At 41.0% G+C, this 18,280-nt stretch overlaps 1 protein-coding gene across 18 annotated transcripts in view; it reads right to left on the reverse strand.

Annotated features, from left to right (window-relative positions):
* The window catches only part of THSD7B (thrombospondin type 1 domain containing 7B), a 292,293-nt gene that overhangs the window by 239,164 nt on the left and 34,849 nt on the right, over positions 1–18,280 (reverse strand). For 7 of the 18 annotated variants that reach the window (XM_048953264.1, XM_048953263.1, XM_048953262.1 and 4 more), the window contains exons 2-4: positions 17,279–17,343; positions 4,494–4,586; positions 2,631–2,804 (exon numbers count right to left, since the gene is read on the reverse strand). In XM_048953264.1, the coding sequence (XP_048809221.1) occupies positions 2,631–2,769 (139 nt within the window). In that variant the 5' untranslated portion in view covers positions 2,770–2,804; positions 4,494–4,586; positions 17,279–17,343. Of the gene's footprint in view, positions 1–2,630; positions 2,805–4,493; positions 4,587–4,908; positions 4,934–11,198; positions 11,255–11,817; positions 11,909–17,278; positions 17,344–17,930; positions 18,017–18,280 lie in introns of those variants that run through there. The other 11 variants (XM_048953272.1, XM_048953266.1, XM_048953271.1 and 8 more) reach the window with 5 other exon arrangements.

Raw genomic sequence — 18,280 nt, forward strand, 5'->3', positions numbered from 1 at the left:
CATTTTTACCTTAGAGAACTTTTTCCCTAAAAATCTAAACGCTACCATCCTATAAAAGTATTTCTATTACTATTTCAGGAGAAGCAACACATACACTATAACTGACGGGTAAGTTTATGGAGGAACTGAGAGAACCAAGACATTGGTAGCAAAATTGAGTCTGCAAGCTGCCAACACCCGTGCTGCAGGCATCCCCAGCAACAGCATTTTGAAATTCACACGTATGTCCATATCCCATCCAGAGTTTTAAAAGCTCCACTGGTCTCCATTAGGACAAACCCATTTACGTGACATCAATTCCAGACTTTTCAGGCCCAAGAGCTGAACAAAACTAACATCCTGAAATATGCTAATTGCTAATTTGGTATCCCATTAAACAATATTAATTTACAAGGATTTAAATCCAATTAAATTTTCTCAAGATTGTATCACTAAAACTGCTTTGTTAGTTAACAAGCGTCAGAAAATTATTCACTATTTAAGGTAGTTGAGTAATTTAATTGGTATAATCATTGTTTTCATGCTTAGGCTGACGGTCACAAAAATCAGTATCTGACAAGAAATGTCTTGAAAGAAAAAACACAGCGTAGAGATATTTAGATATATTATTATATCATCTCTAGAAACCAAGAGCTGAAAATAAATGGTTTCAAGACAGGTTGCAAAGAAAGAAAACGCACACTACCAAGTTCTGAAACTTGAAAATATACTGACCCTGAGCTTTTGATTTTGTTTTTTGTACATGCAATGATTTCAATACAATTGCTTTCGCCTATACCAAGCCCATCAATCCCAGCATGAAAATGCATGAGTCTTCATTAGAGACAGCCAAGGATTTAGGTTTAAAAAAAAAAAAAAGATTGGTTTATAAACTTCAGTACTAACACAACACCTTTTCCTTTCCTTTTCTTCATTAATATAGTACACAGAAATTCATATTCCTGGGGTGAAAGCTTTCACTAACATGGTCTCTACAACTTGTAGAATAACTGGCCATGCTTGCAAAAGACAACTCAAGATTTTAAAACAGTTTATCTCTTTCCCCCTTAGGGATTGCTCATTAGAACCTTTCATTAAGAAGAGATAGCAGCTACAGGCTTGCTTGCTATCAGAAAGAATCTGCTCAGTTTTGACATTAAAATTACCCAGTTATAGGTGCGCTGTGCTTTTATTTTACTCCATTTTTTAAATATCAGGGACATAAGCCCTCAAACTAGAGCATTATTTTTTTCTATTATATGCACCACAAATCTCATCAGGCCAAGAACTTGATTGTCTAAATCCCAGGGTTCTTTTATTAGCGATATCCTGCTGTAACAGGCTTTGTTAACCTCTCTGACACTGGATCTGATCCATTAAAGTCACTCTGACTTTCCCAAAACACTTCCTTGCAAACTTTTGAAAGAACAATAGATCTTTATGATTAACTCTGTCTAGGGGGAAAAAAGTACAAAAACACCATACTAGACTTACATAATATAAACGTGTATTTTCATTCTGAAGACATTACACACAAAGAAGTTTTCTACCTCTAACCATCCACAATGACAGTACAGCCAAGTACCGATAGGATTTAAGCCTTACAAATTTACTCTGAAGATCTCCAATATTTCTGCTTCCCTGTGAGACCACGATAACCGACACAGCTTTCTTCTATCCTGGAATGTTTATCACAAGCTCAGCACTGGATGAACTCTCATCACAGGCTTTCAGAGCACACTGTCCATACAAATTTGTGCCATCGCCTGTTGGCGCTTCTAACTACTGCTGCCTGAGTCTTTGAAGCACCAATAACGCTTTACTGTCAGCTGTAATCATCAGCTCAAATTAAATTTTTATGACTCACAGGGCTCACCTCTAAATGCTGACGGTACAACACACTTCAGAAGTTAAACTGCACTGAAGACTTGTCTCATGAAAACAACTTGGGCTTTCAAATTTTGTTCAGGAATCATGTATATAATACAAAAATAGAGGAAGATGGCTTATATTGTTGGTTATTTCCTCTTCATTTTACAAGCAAGACAATGGAAAAAATTATTCAAAAATGTAGAAACACATTGTACTCAAGCAGTATTTAATCGGTGGCCAGGAAAGCTTGCTTCGATCCAACCAGTAGCACAGGAACTATCCCAGAATAATCACTTCGTTATGCAGCTAATTCAACCTCTTCGCTTATATAGCGCTTCAATTTAAAAAATAAGCACTAAAAATCTCTCAAAAACAAAAGGGAAAATTACTTTTCCCATCAAGTTTAACCACTCATAAAAGGCCAAATCTCAAAAGTACTGTGGGCATTGAAGCCCCTGGCTCAGCTGTGTTTCTGATGGGTATTTTCTTTGACTAAATATTTACTGATCTTGCCAGTGTTTACATATCACTGAACATTCTTTGTTGCTTTGTCATGCTACAAAACCAGGTGCCATGCTTAGTTTTTACGCCATTTGCATCTTACCACCTTGTATTTGCTTTTTCCCTATCACTAAATCACAAATATCAGTGCGTACACAAAGCTATCCAAAGGTCTCACGTGCCATTTCCTACTAACCTAAAACAATATGGAAGAAGCAGCGCTCCATTCTCAAACTCAGGAAGTATCTGGTAGATAAACCAACACATCTCATTCCTACCTGTTTTCCAGACAAACTGGTGACCTCTCCTGGCTTCCAGATCAGCTGCTTGCAACATCAAGAAAACAAAAAAAATGAAAGACTTCCCCAGGCTCTGCCATGTCCAACGAGAAGAAACCCAGTTCTGTTGCAGAAGCATAATTCAGATAATTCAGTCTCTTGTTTTCTTCAGTCCTAAAATTAACAAATAGAAAAAAAAAAAGTTTCTAAATGTTCTTAAGAATTTAAGAAATGTGCCGCTGCAAATAAATGGAAAGGAACCCAATAACAGTCTGACACTACAGACTCCATGTCCTATGTTTTAAGGTCACTGACAACTGATACACCAAATCTGAAATTGCTTTAGCTTCACAGCATGTATTAACACAAGAGACACAAAAGTAACATGCAAAACACAGCAGGAAAGGCGAGGAAGAGAGACACTGCTTTTCACTACCTGATGGAGCAGCCTGAAAGAGAAAAATTGACATTACTGAGGCTTTTCTCCACAATTTGGGCCTTGCATTTGTGACCCTGATCTCTGAGCTCCAGAGCAACATCCAGATACTCTGGAGGCTTCCCTGATAAAGCTCTTCACCACTTCAGGTGAACAGAAAAGCCACATTGCGACTGGAATGTACCAAATCCTGGAGATTTAGCAATTTCACACTGTATAATTAATTAAAATAATCACTGTACAACATCAGAAGCAAGGAATAATGTTTCTGGCAGAGTCTCTGGATCTCACACAAAGCAGGAGCCCAACTTCTAAATGCCTGCCTCAGTGACCATCCAAATTGCTTACAAATACTGGACAAACTCTAAAACACGGGAGAATAAGAAAGGCACACAAATCCCACAACTTCTGATTCAATGTTCAACGTTTCTCTCAAGCCACAAGACGATCAGCTAGGCACTGATTTAGGCAGATATTTTGTTTTGCATGACTTGGGAGGTACTTTGGATTAACCCACTTTCAAACAGGAATAGTTCTGACACCCCAAAAAAAGCCTGGCACATGGTACACACCACATTAAACAAGATCAGGTTTCTGGAGTAAATTTACATCAATTTTTTCTTATGAAACACTTTTTTGTATTTATATCATGTTTAAATTCTTAATATATTTTTACTTGTAATTGATTTATCCTGCCTTTACAGGTAGAAATGCCACATCTATATTGAAAGCAGCAGAGAGATAACACCTGTCTTCAAGATTGGTCTCCACTACCATAATCTTGGTGATTTTCATTAAAATTATCGTTATTAGAAGTTTAGTCCAGAAAATTCCATTACGTTTTTAACCTTTTGAAAAGCAACATTGTCATAATGCATAATACACAGCATTGTTCTTGATAAGAAACTGAAGATAAACCCAAAAATAGTACATTCTGAATAGACTGTCATTTCAAGCTGCATTTAAATTACTTTGAAACAGTTTCTATCACGATAAATTCATGCAATTATATATAATCAGATATTGACTAACTACAGGAGTGGATACAATGTTCTGTTATCTGGTTTAGTTCATTCTTACATTTCAGACAAACAGCAAACAATAAGGCCATCAAGCTGACCAAATACAACAACTCAGGCAACATTACCGAGCTTATTGCTTTTCTAATGTCTGCTATATTAATTCAGCATTTCACGCTAGATTCAGAATGCAACCCATTGAGTCCCAACACAGACCACAATTAGCTTCATACAAAACCCAAGTGAGGCCCAGAAACCTTGAGAATCCTTCAGAACCAAGATGCAGAAGGCTCATACCTCAATGGAACAACATTACCCCAGTGCCAATACAGCAGAGAAGCTGCAGAAGAGAGGGGGCCCTCACATATCCTACAGTTAATTTTTTTGCCCATCCAGATGGGTGCTCACCTCACACAGAAGAGCTGAGGAGGAGCAGCTCCCCCAGTGCTGTCAGCATTGCATCACCATGTACGGCGGGGTCAGAACACAGTCACCAACCTCCTGTCAAGAGAAAGAGAAGGAGTAAGCGATACTGGCTCCAACACAGTTCACACCCAAAAATGCAATACAAGCAAAGAAATTATTCAGATGCTCAGATTTAAGTACTGGACCAGAGCCAGCACCCAGCCCTGTGCAGACCGTGCTCATCTGAATTTGCTGGGCAGCACTCCAGCTGCTGAAGAATGCAGTAAAAACAACGTGTCCTGAACAGGTCAGGGCCACAAACGGACAAGTGCAAGGAAACTTCCCCCATCAGCTGACAATGATGCTGAGGTTTTTAACGAAGCACAAGGAGTGCTAATCAGCTGCTTCCTAAACATACTGTCATCTTCTCAGCATTCAAAGGGACAGCAAGCCCCAGTAAATCCCTGAGAGCAGCAGACTCCTGCCCGAAATAAGGGGTTTCACATATGTTCATTCTTCGAGCAAGCCTACAAAGATAACTGGCTGCTGCTCCCCATGGAGCAAGAACAGAGATGACATTAAGTCTGAAAAACCAGAAATAAATTAGACACCACGAGACTGATTCTAATCTCTCCTACCCCAGCAGGGCTGAGCAAAGCCCACTGATTCACACCACAGTAAGCACAATGAAGATTTTCTGCATAGCTAGGTTCACATAACACAATTTGGAACAGTGGCTGCTCTGTCCTGATATGATAAAAAAATATTGCACAGGCAACATATGCTATCTACAGAGACATGAATAAGTTACATTATGAAGGCCACCAAGACTTCGCATCAAATTTAGTCACAGTATATCTCTGCTCCCACACGTGTCAGCATGGCCAGCTTAAACTGACAAAGATAGAGGGGAAAAAACTAGAAAGGGGAAAAACCTGAAACTTACATATTTAGGACTGACTCTACTGAGCCTTCTTGAGATTAAATTCATGTAGCTGCTTAAATAAGTTTGAGATGTGCTTCACAGTGAAACACGTAGTTCTTCTCCAAAACTGATCACCTAGGTGTATTCAACATCCTAGCACTCCGACTCAGAGATTGTCTGCGCTAATAGATTCATAAAACTAAATAATGACCCACTGTTTTTGTGTGTTTGAAGGGTTAATCACAAGCATCCCTTTAGTTTTGTTTGGTTCATATGGAATTATGCTCAGAAAAAAAAAAAAAGAAAAAAAAAAAATCAGATAAGGTCCATCAGTTGTAATGGCTGGAAGGGACCACCAGAGATCATCTAGGTCAGCCCTAATGGTAAAGCAGGCTCCTACGGTACGTAGGCATCCAGACAGGTCTTAGATACCTCCAGAGAAAGAGACTCCACACTTCTCTGGGCAGCCTGTCATACATCAGGGAAGTATCCTGGCCTTATCCCTGCTTATCTGGAGATGGAAGGAGCTCTGCAGCTGCTCCTGCCTCCCAGCCACTGTCAGACAGCCGCCAGCTCTGGAGGAGTGCTCGGAGGCAGATGACTCCAAGTCAGATTGCTGGCCCTATTCTTACTCCCCATCAGCACACGCTGTGCTGTGGAGCAGGGAGCAGCTGTGTTCCTGCAGCTTCCCCAGGACAGATGTCTCTCCACACACCCTGCAGCATTTCACTGGTTCAGGAAAACGCAGTCTGGCACTGCACTAATGTGGACTCGTACAGTATTTGTAACTGAACTTAGAAAATGATCAACCTGAACTGATCCAAACCAGAGAAGCGATTTCAGCCTTGTCATACACCAATTAAATTCCCCATGTTCACTGGGAGCCATGACCTTCCCCCACCACAGGTAAATCTGACCTACTTATACCCGTCTGAGATGGAAATGCTTACACGGACACCTGGGTGGCACTCTCCATTTAAAATATATGATGCAATTAGAATCATCCCAAACACTAAGCAGCAGCAACAACAGAAGAAACTGCAGCCCTTCTAGCTGGCTATAAATCATTTAGTAGTTGTCTACCACAAAGATAAGCATCATTAATCATGCATAAATTTTCTTAACGTCAACATAAGCAGTAATTACATAACCATTTTCTTAGCATGCACATCACAAACCCACTCCTTATGATATCCCTAGGTAACATGGACGTTTCCACTCTACCCTATATCCTCAGATAGCAGTGAAATCTGCCCTGCTTTGTGGGAAAACTGTTATCCAAAGAGCTAACTCTGTTCTCTCCCAAACGAGCAGAAAGACAGGTCTGCAGCAGCAACGGCAGAGCAGCAGTCTTATTAAATAAAGCACTAGCACACATTGCCCAGAGAAATGGTGGATGCCTCGTCCATGAAGACACTCAAGGTCAGGCTGGATGGGGCTCTGAGCACCTGACAGAGGTGGAGCTGACTCTGTTCATAGCAGAAAGTTTGGATCAGACAGCCTTTAAAGGTCCCTTCCAACTCAAATGAGGAGAAGCTTCTCCTGCCCCAGACCGTCTCGTGGTCCAGCAGGTCCCTAGAACAACATTTCTTAACATCTAATTATGAAAATCTTTGTAGGTAGGCATGATTTTAATCGGCTGTATTCACCAGCCCAGGTATTTTGGTGGTCTCCAAAGTCAAACTGCACAAATCTTAATTATTTCATCTTTTTTCTTCTATTCAGTCATACCTGTTTCTTGTCTCAAAACTAGAGAAGATCCTGGTGTCTGAAAGCAAGGATATGAAATTACCATTCTGCCAATGAATTGCTTCTTAATTTGCATTGAGTTGTGGGGGGGAAAACCTAGGAACCCTAAGTTTTCTTGCTTTAAATTTTATCTGTCCCAAAAACGCAATAAAAGCAGGTTTGAATTTGGAAGTTTAATTATAAACTTAGCCAAGTTGGATTACAATGAAAAATGTTCCAGCAAGGGAGCTCAAACTGATGCATTATGACTACATTAAAGAAAACACCAGAGAATAGACTTTCCATCAGTAGAATGACTTTAATTAAAACACTGATAGAGCAGAACTGTGCTGTGAAATGGCACTTGTGTTGCATCTCGTTCAGGCTAAGTGCTCCCAGCGTACTCTACGGAAACGTACTCAACTTTCAGTACCAAAACATATATATGATTTCACTTTGCTAGGGAACTCAGCTCAGAAGACCAGTTCCACGCAGCTGAAACAAAACTGGCCTCACTTTTCCACAAGCATACAATCATTTAAGTTGGAAGGGACCTTTAAAGGTCATCTTATCCACCTCCTGTGCACTGAGCAGGGCCACCTACAGCTAGACAACATTGCTCAGAGCCTGGTCCTGCCTGACACTGAATGCACCCAGGGATTGGGCATCCACCATCCATGCATCTAATGTGCACGGTATGCAGTGTCCTCAGAGCTGAGGATGTGAAGCTCCACCAGGTGCCCAGACATGTCCAGCAGTACCCTGACATTTCCTTCCCCAGAAACCAGTCACCACTCAACCCAACACGTGTCCAAATGTGAGCCAATGGTATTTAGCCACTCAATGGTATTTAACTACCACAGACCTTTTGGTGTTCTACTCATCCTGTCTTAGCGCTCAAAGTGCACTCATTTACCTTCACAAATGTTCTTCAAAATATTATCATACTCCTCACAGCAGGAACAAGCACAGAGCAATTAAGATCAAAATACTCAGGACTGTCAATAGGTTTCTCTTGTGAACTCAGGCATTGATTTCTTTCTGAGAAGCAGAACACAGAAAGCGCCCAACAACTTTTCAGCAACCTTTTCACTCTGCTTGTGCACTGTCACATATTTAACTAAATAACAAGAACGGCTGAAGCAAGTCAAAGCAAACTTCTGCAAAGGCACAGATCCCACCCCTGACAAGCAGCTGATGCCAAACACCCAGGGTGCAAAGGAACAGAGCATGCACAAATAACACTTCTTGCTATACGTGCTCCGTCACCAGCAATTTGCTGCTTCCACACCTCCTGAGTCAGCCTGAGGAGATCTTTGCATCCGACAGCCCTCAGTGGACACTTCTCCTACAAACATATGGCACCAGCCCCAAACCTACAGAAGCTTTTAGCACCTACACGTGGATGGCTGCTCACTGGAAGCCTGCAGCCAGCACAGCACAACACAGGAACAGCAAAACCCGACAGCTTTGGAGGAATACAAGTCCCTTTTTGTTTATTTTCCACTGGTTAGAGAAAAGTTTGAGTCCATTGTCAATATGCTGTTGTGCAGTGGCTTTCATCATTGGCAGCAGATGAACCAGAGGTCCATTCAAACACAGATCTATCAAAGAACTGCAGTCACAGTTGCACAGATCGTGGATTACTGTTAAATTGCAATTAGGCAGACAAAGGCAAAGGCAGCTGGCACTGCTTCCAACACCAGTTCAGTAAATGCAAGTTGTTGTTCAAAGAGGATTATTCTCATTTCATCGGCTAAACATTGCATATAATGCACATTCAGCAATATAATACCTTTTGAAAACTAGTATTTGAAATTATTTTCCTTTAACAGGCAAGCCTGAAAATCAGACTCAGCAGAGCAAGCTCTCTACTTTAGCAGCATGATCGTTCCCACTGGAAACAACAGAAAGCTTCAAAGTCACCAATTACAATGCAGCAGTTCAAAAAAAAAAAAAAAAAAAAAAAAAAAGGGGAAAAAAAAGCACCTCATAACCTCTGCTGCAGGAACAACAGCAAATTTCCACAGCACTTCCATTCAAGTGCTTTCAGTTCACAGAAATTAAATTGCTTTACTGCGGCGATTTCCTTTTACACTCTGATATTACTTTATATTATTTGACATTAATAGGGTATCGCAGGTTGGAGGTCAGGGTTTTTTTTTTTCTCTCCTTATTGGAATGTGGCCACTACACAGGGTTTATCAGCCTTCAACACAAGGTCAGAACAGTGCGAGCGAGCAACATGGAGCAGGATGGGGACAACACCTCCCTCCTGGCTGCAGGATGGGCATTTGTGTACTGGGATTTCAGGCAGCAGGCAGAGCACTTGCACACCTGACAAGACCAATTAACTAAACATAGGCAGGAAAATGTCACTATTTTACTTTGGTTCTCAGTTCTGGAGAGAATATGTAGAGTTCAAAACTGAATCCCATGTATTGGTGATTACCAGCAAAAACCAGCAGACTGTCGGTCAGGACTACTTGGGTACAAAGGCAGAGGGCAAGCTCATTGCCTCCTGAACACATGACACAGTCCTTCTGCTGTTGTTGTTTCAATTAAAAACAATGTATTTTCTACAACATTATATTTCTGTATAACCAGTCATCACCATTTGGCTGTTGGAACCACCTTGCTGTAGTTTACATGCAAATAAGCTTATGTGTACAGACACACACACAGCCACAAGATAAATCCCATTTCAAAACCTTACTTAAAGGCAGAAACAAACATTTATCCCAATACATCTTCTACCATCAGCTGTTTATTTCAATGAACCGAAGTACAAAGCTGTGAGAATGAGAAAGCAAAGCACAGCACACACCCTGCAACGCTCCAAACTCACAGTTCGGGCCAAACAGCCACTGCTGATCAATGCAGAAGGAGTGGTTCTCCATTTCCTACCAAGCATTTCCACCAAAGTGCTGCAACAAGATCTCCTACAACCCAGGCTTCCTTATTTCTACTGGAAAAGTAAAACAAACTGTGTTGTCGGGTCTTGTGTAAGAATACACACTTCAAATGGTTACAGCTGCAGCTGCCAATGAGCTCAAAGATGCTGTGTGATGCCTGGCTATTGATTACTTCATTTTCCTTCGCTCTGCACTTCGCAACAGATCTCCCAGTCATTAGTGACAACTGGCCCACAAACATCATGTTACATAAAGGGGTTATTAAGAAAAAAGAAAACATACATAGTGATGCCAGCATGCACGCACCGCACTCTATAACCAACCAACTTTTATAAGTGCTCTGCTGACTTCCTCCTACACACTACGAGTAACACAATGTAATCTGTGGCTTGTAATAAAAAGTTGTGGTTGCTTATAAGTAGCTTTTCAGAACCATGCAAGCTGCTGCTTGAAGCCAACTGCCTCGTGCCACTGCGCATCTCCAGGAAGGGCTTTGCAGACCTCGCCCCCCCACGTGCACTGGCAGGACCCAGGAAAAACGAGCTCCTGCCAATGATGCATACATCACATCACCTCCTCTGAAGCGGAAGAAATGCCAGATTTATGCTTTGGCTCAGAATGGGCATCAGGATGCCTCGAACTCGGTCACTTCCACATGCTTTGACAGCCTCAGAACCAGATGTAGGAATACGTTTCTCACCCCAAAGACATTAATAAAATCTGCACATTTCTTTAAAAACTGCTTTCACCCTAAGATTAACTGTGCATGACCAAAAAATATATATATTGAAATACCATGAAGTTGCAGTTCGAAAGGTAATGCCACCCTTCAGATAAATTGGAGCGATCAGTTAAGAAAAACCAGATATCTATTAAAAAACTTTCTGTTAACATTTCCATCCCCATTGTATTCTCTCGTCACTGGTTAGTCACTCACTGTATTTTAACACGTAGGAAACTCAATTCTCCTTAAGGTGAGAAATATACTTGCCTTGAACACAATTGAATATGATTCACACAGGGGTCCCTGACACTATCACAGCTTTGATATGAAAAAATAATCATCTGACACCAACTGATAAAAGCCCCTTGTGTAATATTATTTAAGCAAGGTCAATTGCCCGTGCCAGTTGTTCTTACCAGAGTTCACGTTATATCACTGGTCCCATCATCCTGACCTTCCCTGCTGTCACCCCCATTACAGTTCAATTAACAGAGGAGTCCTGCAGTGGCTTGATGAGCAGCTGCTGCATCTACCTGGCAGTAATGCAATAAGGATACACCATAGGAAGAGATAATGAGAAGTCAGCCCAGTTGTTCCATCTCCCCGTAGGAGAGCAGATGAGTTTGGTTTATGGGAAAGAGCGTGACCTAAGAAAATTATCCACTAATTTCATATATCAGAGTCTCAATGTGCTACTGGTAACTTAAACTGTACTCTGGCTTCTCTACCTACACAGTCCACAAGCGTCCAGCTTGTGATTAACATTCCTTCCCACATTAAAAGTACACACCCTGTAAAAATTTTTCTCTGCCAGTTCAGCTCGAACAATCCTGCTCATGCATTCAAGCACTTGAGCACAGCAAACAAAATCTACTACCCAAGTGGCAGACAGAATGAAACTCCTACCCTGGCCAAACCTAGGGAAACACTTTCACAAATCCAAGATCTTTCAGGTTCTCTTATTTTGCAGGCAGTTCCCTCCTTGCTCCACAGAATACAACAACCAAAATTATCAGTGTCAAGAGAAATGCTCACCTCCTCCTCACTTCTTCCCTTCATTTCCTTTTCTACCTTTCTTGTAGACTCTCTCCTTGACTCTCTTACTCCTCTGTTGGTTTAGAACCACCTACTCCAAGGAAAAAAAAAAAAAAAAAAAAAAAAGGAAAAAACATCACTAACAACAACACTGAGCCATCTGCCACCTCTTCCTCTTCACATCAGCAAGAATCACAGGTGGAGAATTTGAGGGATCTGCAGAGCTCTCTCTCACACTCGGTGTTATGGATCAAACAGGGCTGGAAATTTCTCTGCCTCCACTCAAGAATTTTAATTTCTTCTATTCATCCTATTTCTCCTCCTCTAAATACTAAATCCAAGAGCATTTTTTCCTCTATACCACTTCCACTGATGTTCAAATCCAAGAGCATTTTTTCCTCTATACCACTTCCACTGATGTTCAAATTCTGACCATCTCCTCTTTACCCCATTACTTTTGGTTCATTCCTTCTAACCCCCACATTTATCGTCACCAACTTCAACTTCTAGGATGAAGGCTTATTTTGCTTTTGATTGCAAAGTTCTCAATGTTCAATGATCTCAAGCCCTACTTCAGTGACCTTATTCACTGGAACAGGCACTTTCAACTTAATTTCAAAGAAACTTTCTATTTTATGACCTCTTAATGCCGTTCAGGTGGAGATTTACTGAATAAGATGGGTGTGAGGTTAAGTCACCTTTCCACCCTTAGTTCTGCTAACGTGGTTAGCAAACCATGATGAATTTATGTGGTTACTGTACCTCTTGTATCTCCTCTCCTCTGCTTGGCCTCTTTTCTCCAAACATGAGCTTCGTCTGACACCCATCCTTCCCAGCACAGCCATCTGCACCATGCTACTTGCTGACAGCACACCCATTCCAACCACTCTGACTACCACCATCAGGCCTGCTCGTTCTGTGCTCACTGGAGGACAGGCTAATTGCAGCTGGCAGCTCCCTACTTTCCTCTGCAGGTCTCTAGCCCAGTCTCCTGCTGAAAGCAGGATCAGGCAGCTATGAATCACATAAGCTATTCTACACCACCCTCAATGGTTTTTTTTCTGCTGCCCAACGCAGGGCTTAGACTATGAAGCTCATGCCAACTGACATCAGATCTCAACTTGTACTTCAGCTCCTGCAAATCCTACAAACCTAGCAGCTTTCCTCCATCACAGGATAATTCTCTTTTCTTTAATCAGCCCTGCCATCTCCTTCTGCCCTTTAGCTTAATCACCTGCTGCACATCTACTCCTAGCTACCTTTTTCTCACTGCCCAAACTCTTCCTTATCCTCTGCCTCTAATTCTTTCCCACCTTAAATGAGTCGATTTCTTCTAAAAGATAATGGATGTAATTTTATGACACTTGCCACCTTCTCTCAGCTTGGTTTCTCACCCCATTACAACGTTTTGTTCCTTCTCCTAATGAGGTCTTTGCTCACTTGCATCTCCCCTCTCCTATGTTCTGATTCCCTGGGGTCATTTTCCCTGCCTCCCACATTTTCTCCTTCATTGTTTTCTGCTTCCTCCCCTTTCTGGACCAGCTTATGAAGGAAACAGCACAGACACACTACATTATATCCAACACAGTACACCATACCAATCTGAGAGCTGAAAATAATTACAATGTAAAAAAAAAAAAAAAAACACTGAAGTTAAGGTTGCCTTGCATGAATTCATTATCATAATTACTTTTAATATTATCATATTACTGAAGTCTATATTAAATGTTATTACGATCTTTGACTTCTTTTGCTGTTATCAATTGGTGACGCTTGCTTTCAACACATTCTTAAGCTTTCCTCACACTTCTCTCCAAAACAAGCAGACAGTCCTCACAGGCACAAACAACTGCAATTTAAAAAGTTAGGCACTTCATTCTTATGTATTTAATGCAGCACATGACTATCATTTTTTTAACTATAAGTTAAAAACTAACTATACAAGTTAATAAACACACTCCAGATCAGATTCAATTTGAGTAAAAAAAAAAAAAAAAAGAAAAAGAAAAAAAAGAAAATACACAACAAACGCTATACCAAATAATTTCATGATGTTCCCTGGCTAGTTTTGTTTCAAAGCTCTGTTGCATTATTAATGGAAAAGTAAAACCTATCTATTCGGACATATTGGGCACAACTCTAAGCTGCCTGCAAGGAATGTAAAACACTGCTGCAGGGGAAGGACTGAGAACAGCTCTCAGGGTGCCAAGCCTGGCTAACAGGTGTATTTTAAGAACACAAGAGGAGGGAGTCCAACATTTTGAGTTCCAATTACCAAGCCTTGACTTGCATTTTGACCAGGAGATTTTGTGGTGAATAGTGCATGATAAAACACTCATTTGTTCTGAAAAAGAAATTAGAAACGTGGTTTTCTTACTAGTCTATGGACACTTATCAGAACGTATTAACTTGCAAAAGTCTGACAGATATTATTCCCTATATACTGCACTCCTCCAAGTCAGGTGGATAAATGAATGAGTCAACTAATGCATAAAAGCTTTCGTACAATTCTTCACACTGACAGAAGTTTACTTCAGTATTCATTTTCTGTGTGTTCCAGAATTTAAATAAAAATTGAGTCAACCTTTATATTCACAGAGATTACCAGCTTCCTCAATGAAATGGTGTGCTTTAAATTACATAAAATCTCCCTTGCTGATAAATTCCCAAGTCTCATATATTCTTGCCTGCTGAAAGTACATACACTGCTATAAACACTTCCAATATTAAAATCCGCATTCATTCTCAGGCTTGTCTTCTCCATGGTTTGAACTATTGTACTGTCCTTTAGCATTTTCTTCCATCAGAGAGATGGGAATCTGAACTAAACACATGACTTGACAGTAGCAGCAATCCAATACATCTGATTACTTCTGCCCTTTAAATTGTAATTTTATGCCAGATTTGTGTAAATACATTGCGAGTCCCAGGCATTTCTTGAAAAACTGGTCTACCAAACAATATTCAGCAGAGGCAGCAGAAGAGCTGGGTCATAATTTTGTCCTTATATTTTTTTCCTCATGTGGTAAAACCAGCAGGGAACTGGGTTACTGCTAGACTCAAAACTCCATTTACTACGTCATTTTTCTTCAGTACATGAGTCTTTTTAAAGGGCTGCAATTGCTTTGAGTTACACAAAAAGACCGATCTGTATAAAGTGGAAATTGTCCCCCATTCTACTTGAAGACTGGGATTTTGTCATGCCAGCAATTGTTTCTTAGGCACAGTCCACAATGAAGGTAGAGGACAAAACTAGAAAATTTGTTGTCCTGGGGGAAGAATTTCCCCTGGCTTACAGGTAAGAGCACATTTTCAGATATCAATTTGCTTAAAATGACAGGCTCTGCCTTCCTGTTATCTTCCCTTCTAGATACAATTAACAGTGGGTTGGACTCTGTGTTAATGAATGCTGAAAGCAACTTGGAATTCCCTCATCAAGGACCTCTGTATACTGCAATTCAGCAAAACAATCTCCTAATCATGTGTAAGAGCTCAACTAAATAATGATTTTAATGTAATCCTATTTAGTAGCTCTCGTGTCTTCAGTTCTGATGCCAGTGGTGCTCACAGCCTAAAACAAGCAAGCACAAAGAACGAGGTAAACTGGGTGAACAGCAAGAAGAAATACAACTCTCTTCCCTTGAAGATAATTTGATGGAAAAAAAGAAAAAGAAAAAGCCACCCTAAGCCCAGAAGCATAGAAACAGCTTATAGCAGAACATAAAACTTGTTTTGGTTTTCCTGGACCTCTAGCCATTCAGACAAACGTAATACAAACTGCAAACAGAAAGACGACTCAGTTCTCCAACCTTATTTCTTACCAATGACTTCCAAGCAATTTTCCAAAGTTTGTCTGCTTCCAGCTGCAATACTTAAGGTTAAACACCTCAATGATCATTACAATTGGTTTTGTAACAAGCATTCTAAAAAAAAAATTTTACATGCAATAGCTCTTTGCATCTGTGCAACTAATCTACCAAAGCATTGCATACACTGACTAAGCTTGAAGCAGCATTAAAATATCATCAATATCCATCCCAAAGGAAAGATGCTCACTGATAAAACCTACCCACACACAAATTAGCCACCATAATAAAGGACTGTGGAAGTAGGTGTAAATGGATTATGTTGTACTTCATTCTTCCTTCATTTTAATCCCAAACTCTCCAAATCACAAGACGTGAAAGTACAGGCATGAAGAGGAGCAAAAAGCTGTGTTAGATGTAAAACATGTAAAAACAGTGTTCCACTATACTTCTATATGCTGCAACACTAGTGATGAACATTTACCTATATAAATCTATACCTAGTAGATGTTTTCAGCAGCATCTGAGACTTAAGAATCAATTGCACATTTGCATTTTAGAATAGCTAATAAGAACAGACACAAGAAAACTCACACAATATGCAACATTTAGCAGAAAAACACAGCCACATGTTTTCTCACACAAAATAGAGGTAATATCACAAGCTACATATTTTTAGTCTTCTGGAATGTACTCAAGAAGAGCTTGAAGTGCTTTAAGAATGTCTCTATAAGGGTTCTGTTAGGGATGTAAGGCAATGCCAAGTCTGTGGGCTGAGGACACATCCGACTGATCTAGCTGGTGCCGGGGCACCAGTGGCACCTGCACACACAATTCATCCTTCAGACAGAGCACTGTGATGTGCACACATCTGCAGCAGATAAAACGCTGTGCTGAAGTAGCAGCACATAACCTATCTTCAGATGAGCACGCTGCAAGTACAGATAGAAAAGGCAGGTTCATAACTGCACTGAATCATAAGCTGTAGGTTCCTTTGCCAGGACCACCTTAGAAGATCACCTTGCCTAGGCCACAAGAACCCTCCAAACTCTAATCTCTGCTTTCAGCACTCGCTTGAAGTATTTGCCAGCATTCCAACACAGAACAGCCATTGGATCCCATGGAAGAGGTGACAGCCAGGAGCAAGGAGCCGATGGCACACACCCCAGAGAGGCCAAGCTGGCGTCACGGGGCAGGAGGAGCTGACAGCTAACTCAGATATCTTTCTCTTGCTAGCACTAAGACTGACACACTGGGAAAAATCATTTAAGCCATGAGTGAACATTACAGAAACACTTCTACTAAGGAAAAAGAACAAAAGGAGTTTGACTGTTTCTGGCTTAGGCCAATTACTATCAGAGATTTGCACAACACTCCTAAGAAATGACTGCTCTTCTTCATAAAACTTGCACCAGCATCAGAACTAGCCTGAGACAGTCTCATTCTAATAGCAATTTGACTTCCAGGTAATCAAAGCAGCAAAGCACTGAGCCAGTTACTTTTCTAAACAATCCCCACTGCAAACTGGTGCACTGGGAAAGGCTATGAGACCCAAATTGCTGCACAGCCACAAAGAAGGTGAAAGTAAGATGAAATGTGCACAGAGACCTGCCACAACTAGAGAAGACAGTCAATTATTTAAAGAAAGTACCTACCCATGAAGCTCACCATGGAGAGCCCATGTAATAGGGAATCACATCCAATTATGGACAGAAAGCCCCTAGTTAAACAAGAAGGAGAAAGAATAATTAGAAGTTGCTGAAGTGGTGCCTCGGGCTATAAGAAATACCTGTTTCAGTAACACAACAGAAGAGCTGCTGTGCCCTAACACAGCACTGGTGTCCACAGGGCACAGCAGCAGAGCCCACCCTGCACCCCAGGAGCTACAAGACCCTCCCCAGCTGCAGACAAGGGAAAAGCTCTGGAGCAGGGGACAGGTCTCCAACTTTCCTGCCTATTTCAAGAGGAAACCCCACGAGTCCTCTCAAGTGCCAGGTGAACAGCAATGTAAAAGCTCCAGCAAATGCACCTGCTTAATTATTTTAGTGCCCAAATGTATGCTGTGCGTACCACTTGTGCTCCACCACTCAACGGTGCACTTGAACGTTATCAGAGACTGGTACACAACACTCAAAGGCTTCAGTTTCAGCAGCATTTCAATGGATGCTTCACACACTCACATGACACACACCAGAACACCAGATGAACAGTCTGCTATTTTTTTCCTCTTTACATATTTGTTGTATTAAATTGCATTGTTTGTCAATGCAAAACAGCTTGTAGAGGGAAATAAGTCAGAATACCAACCTTCCCTATTTTCCCTTCCCACAAGCTGCCAGCTTTCACTTTCATGTACCTTTTCTCACCAGAGAGGATTCAGGAGTTGCTTTCAGCTAAAAATAAATGTATCATTCTGTGAGCACTGATTCATCAGGAATGAACAGTACAGCAAGATAATTCCTTTCTGCTTCCACACAGACACTTCCACACAGGGTGCTGTGATGGAGCATGCCTACCAAGCCCATACCCTGACATCATCCAAACAACCCCACCAGAAGCTGCTTTCCCTTTCAGTACAGAGAAGTTTCTGCAAATCCATAATCCCTTTTTGTCTTACTAACTTCTGAGCAGATTAGTAGATAACTGTTTTCATGCAA

Source organism: Lagopus muta, chromosome 8, assembly GCF_023343835.1.
Source record: "Lagopus muta isolate bLagMut1 chromosome 8, bLagMut1 primary, whole genome shotgun sequence".
Lineage (NCBI taxonomy): Eukaryota > Metazoa > Chordata > Aves > Galliformes > Phasianidae > Lagopus > Lagopus muta.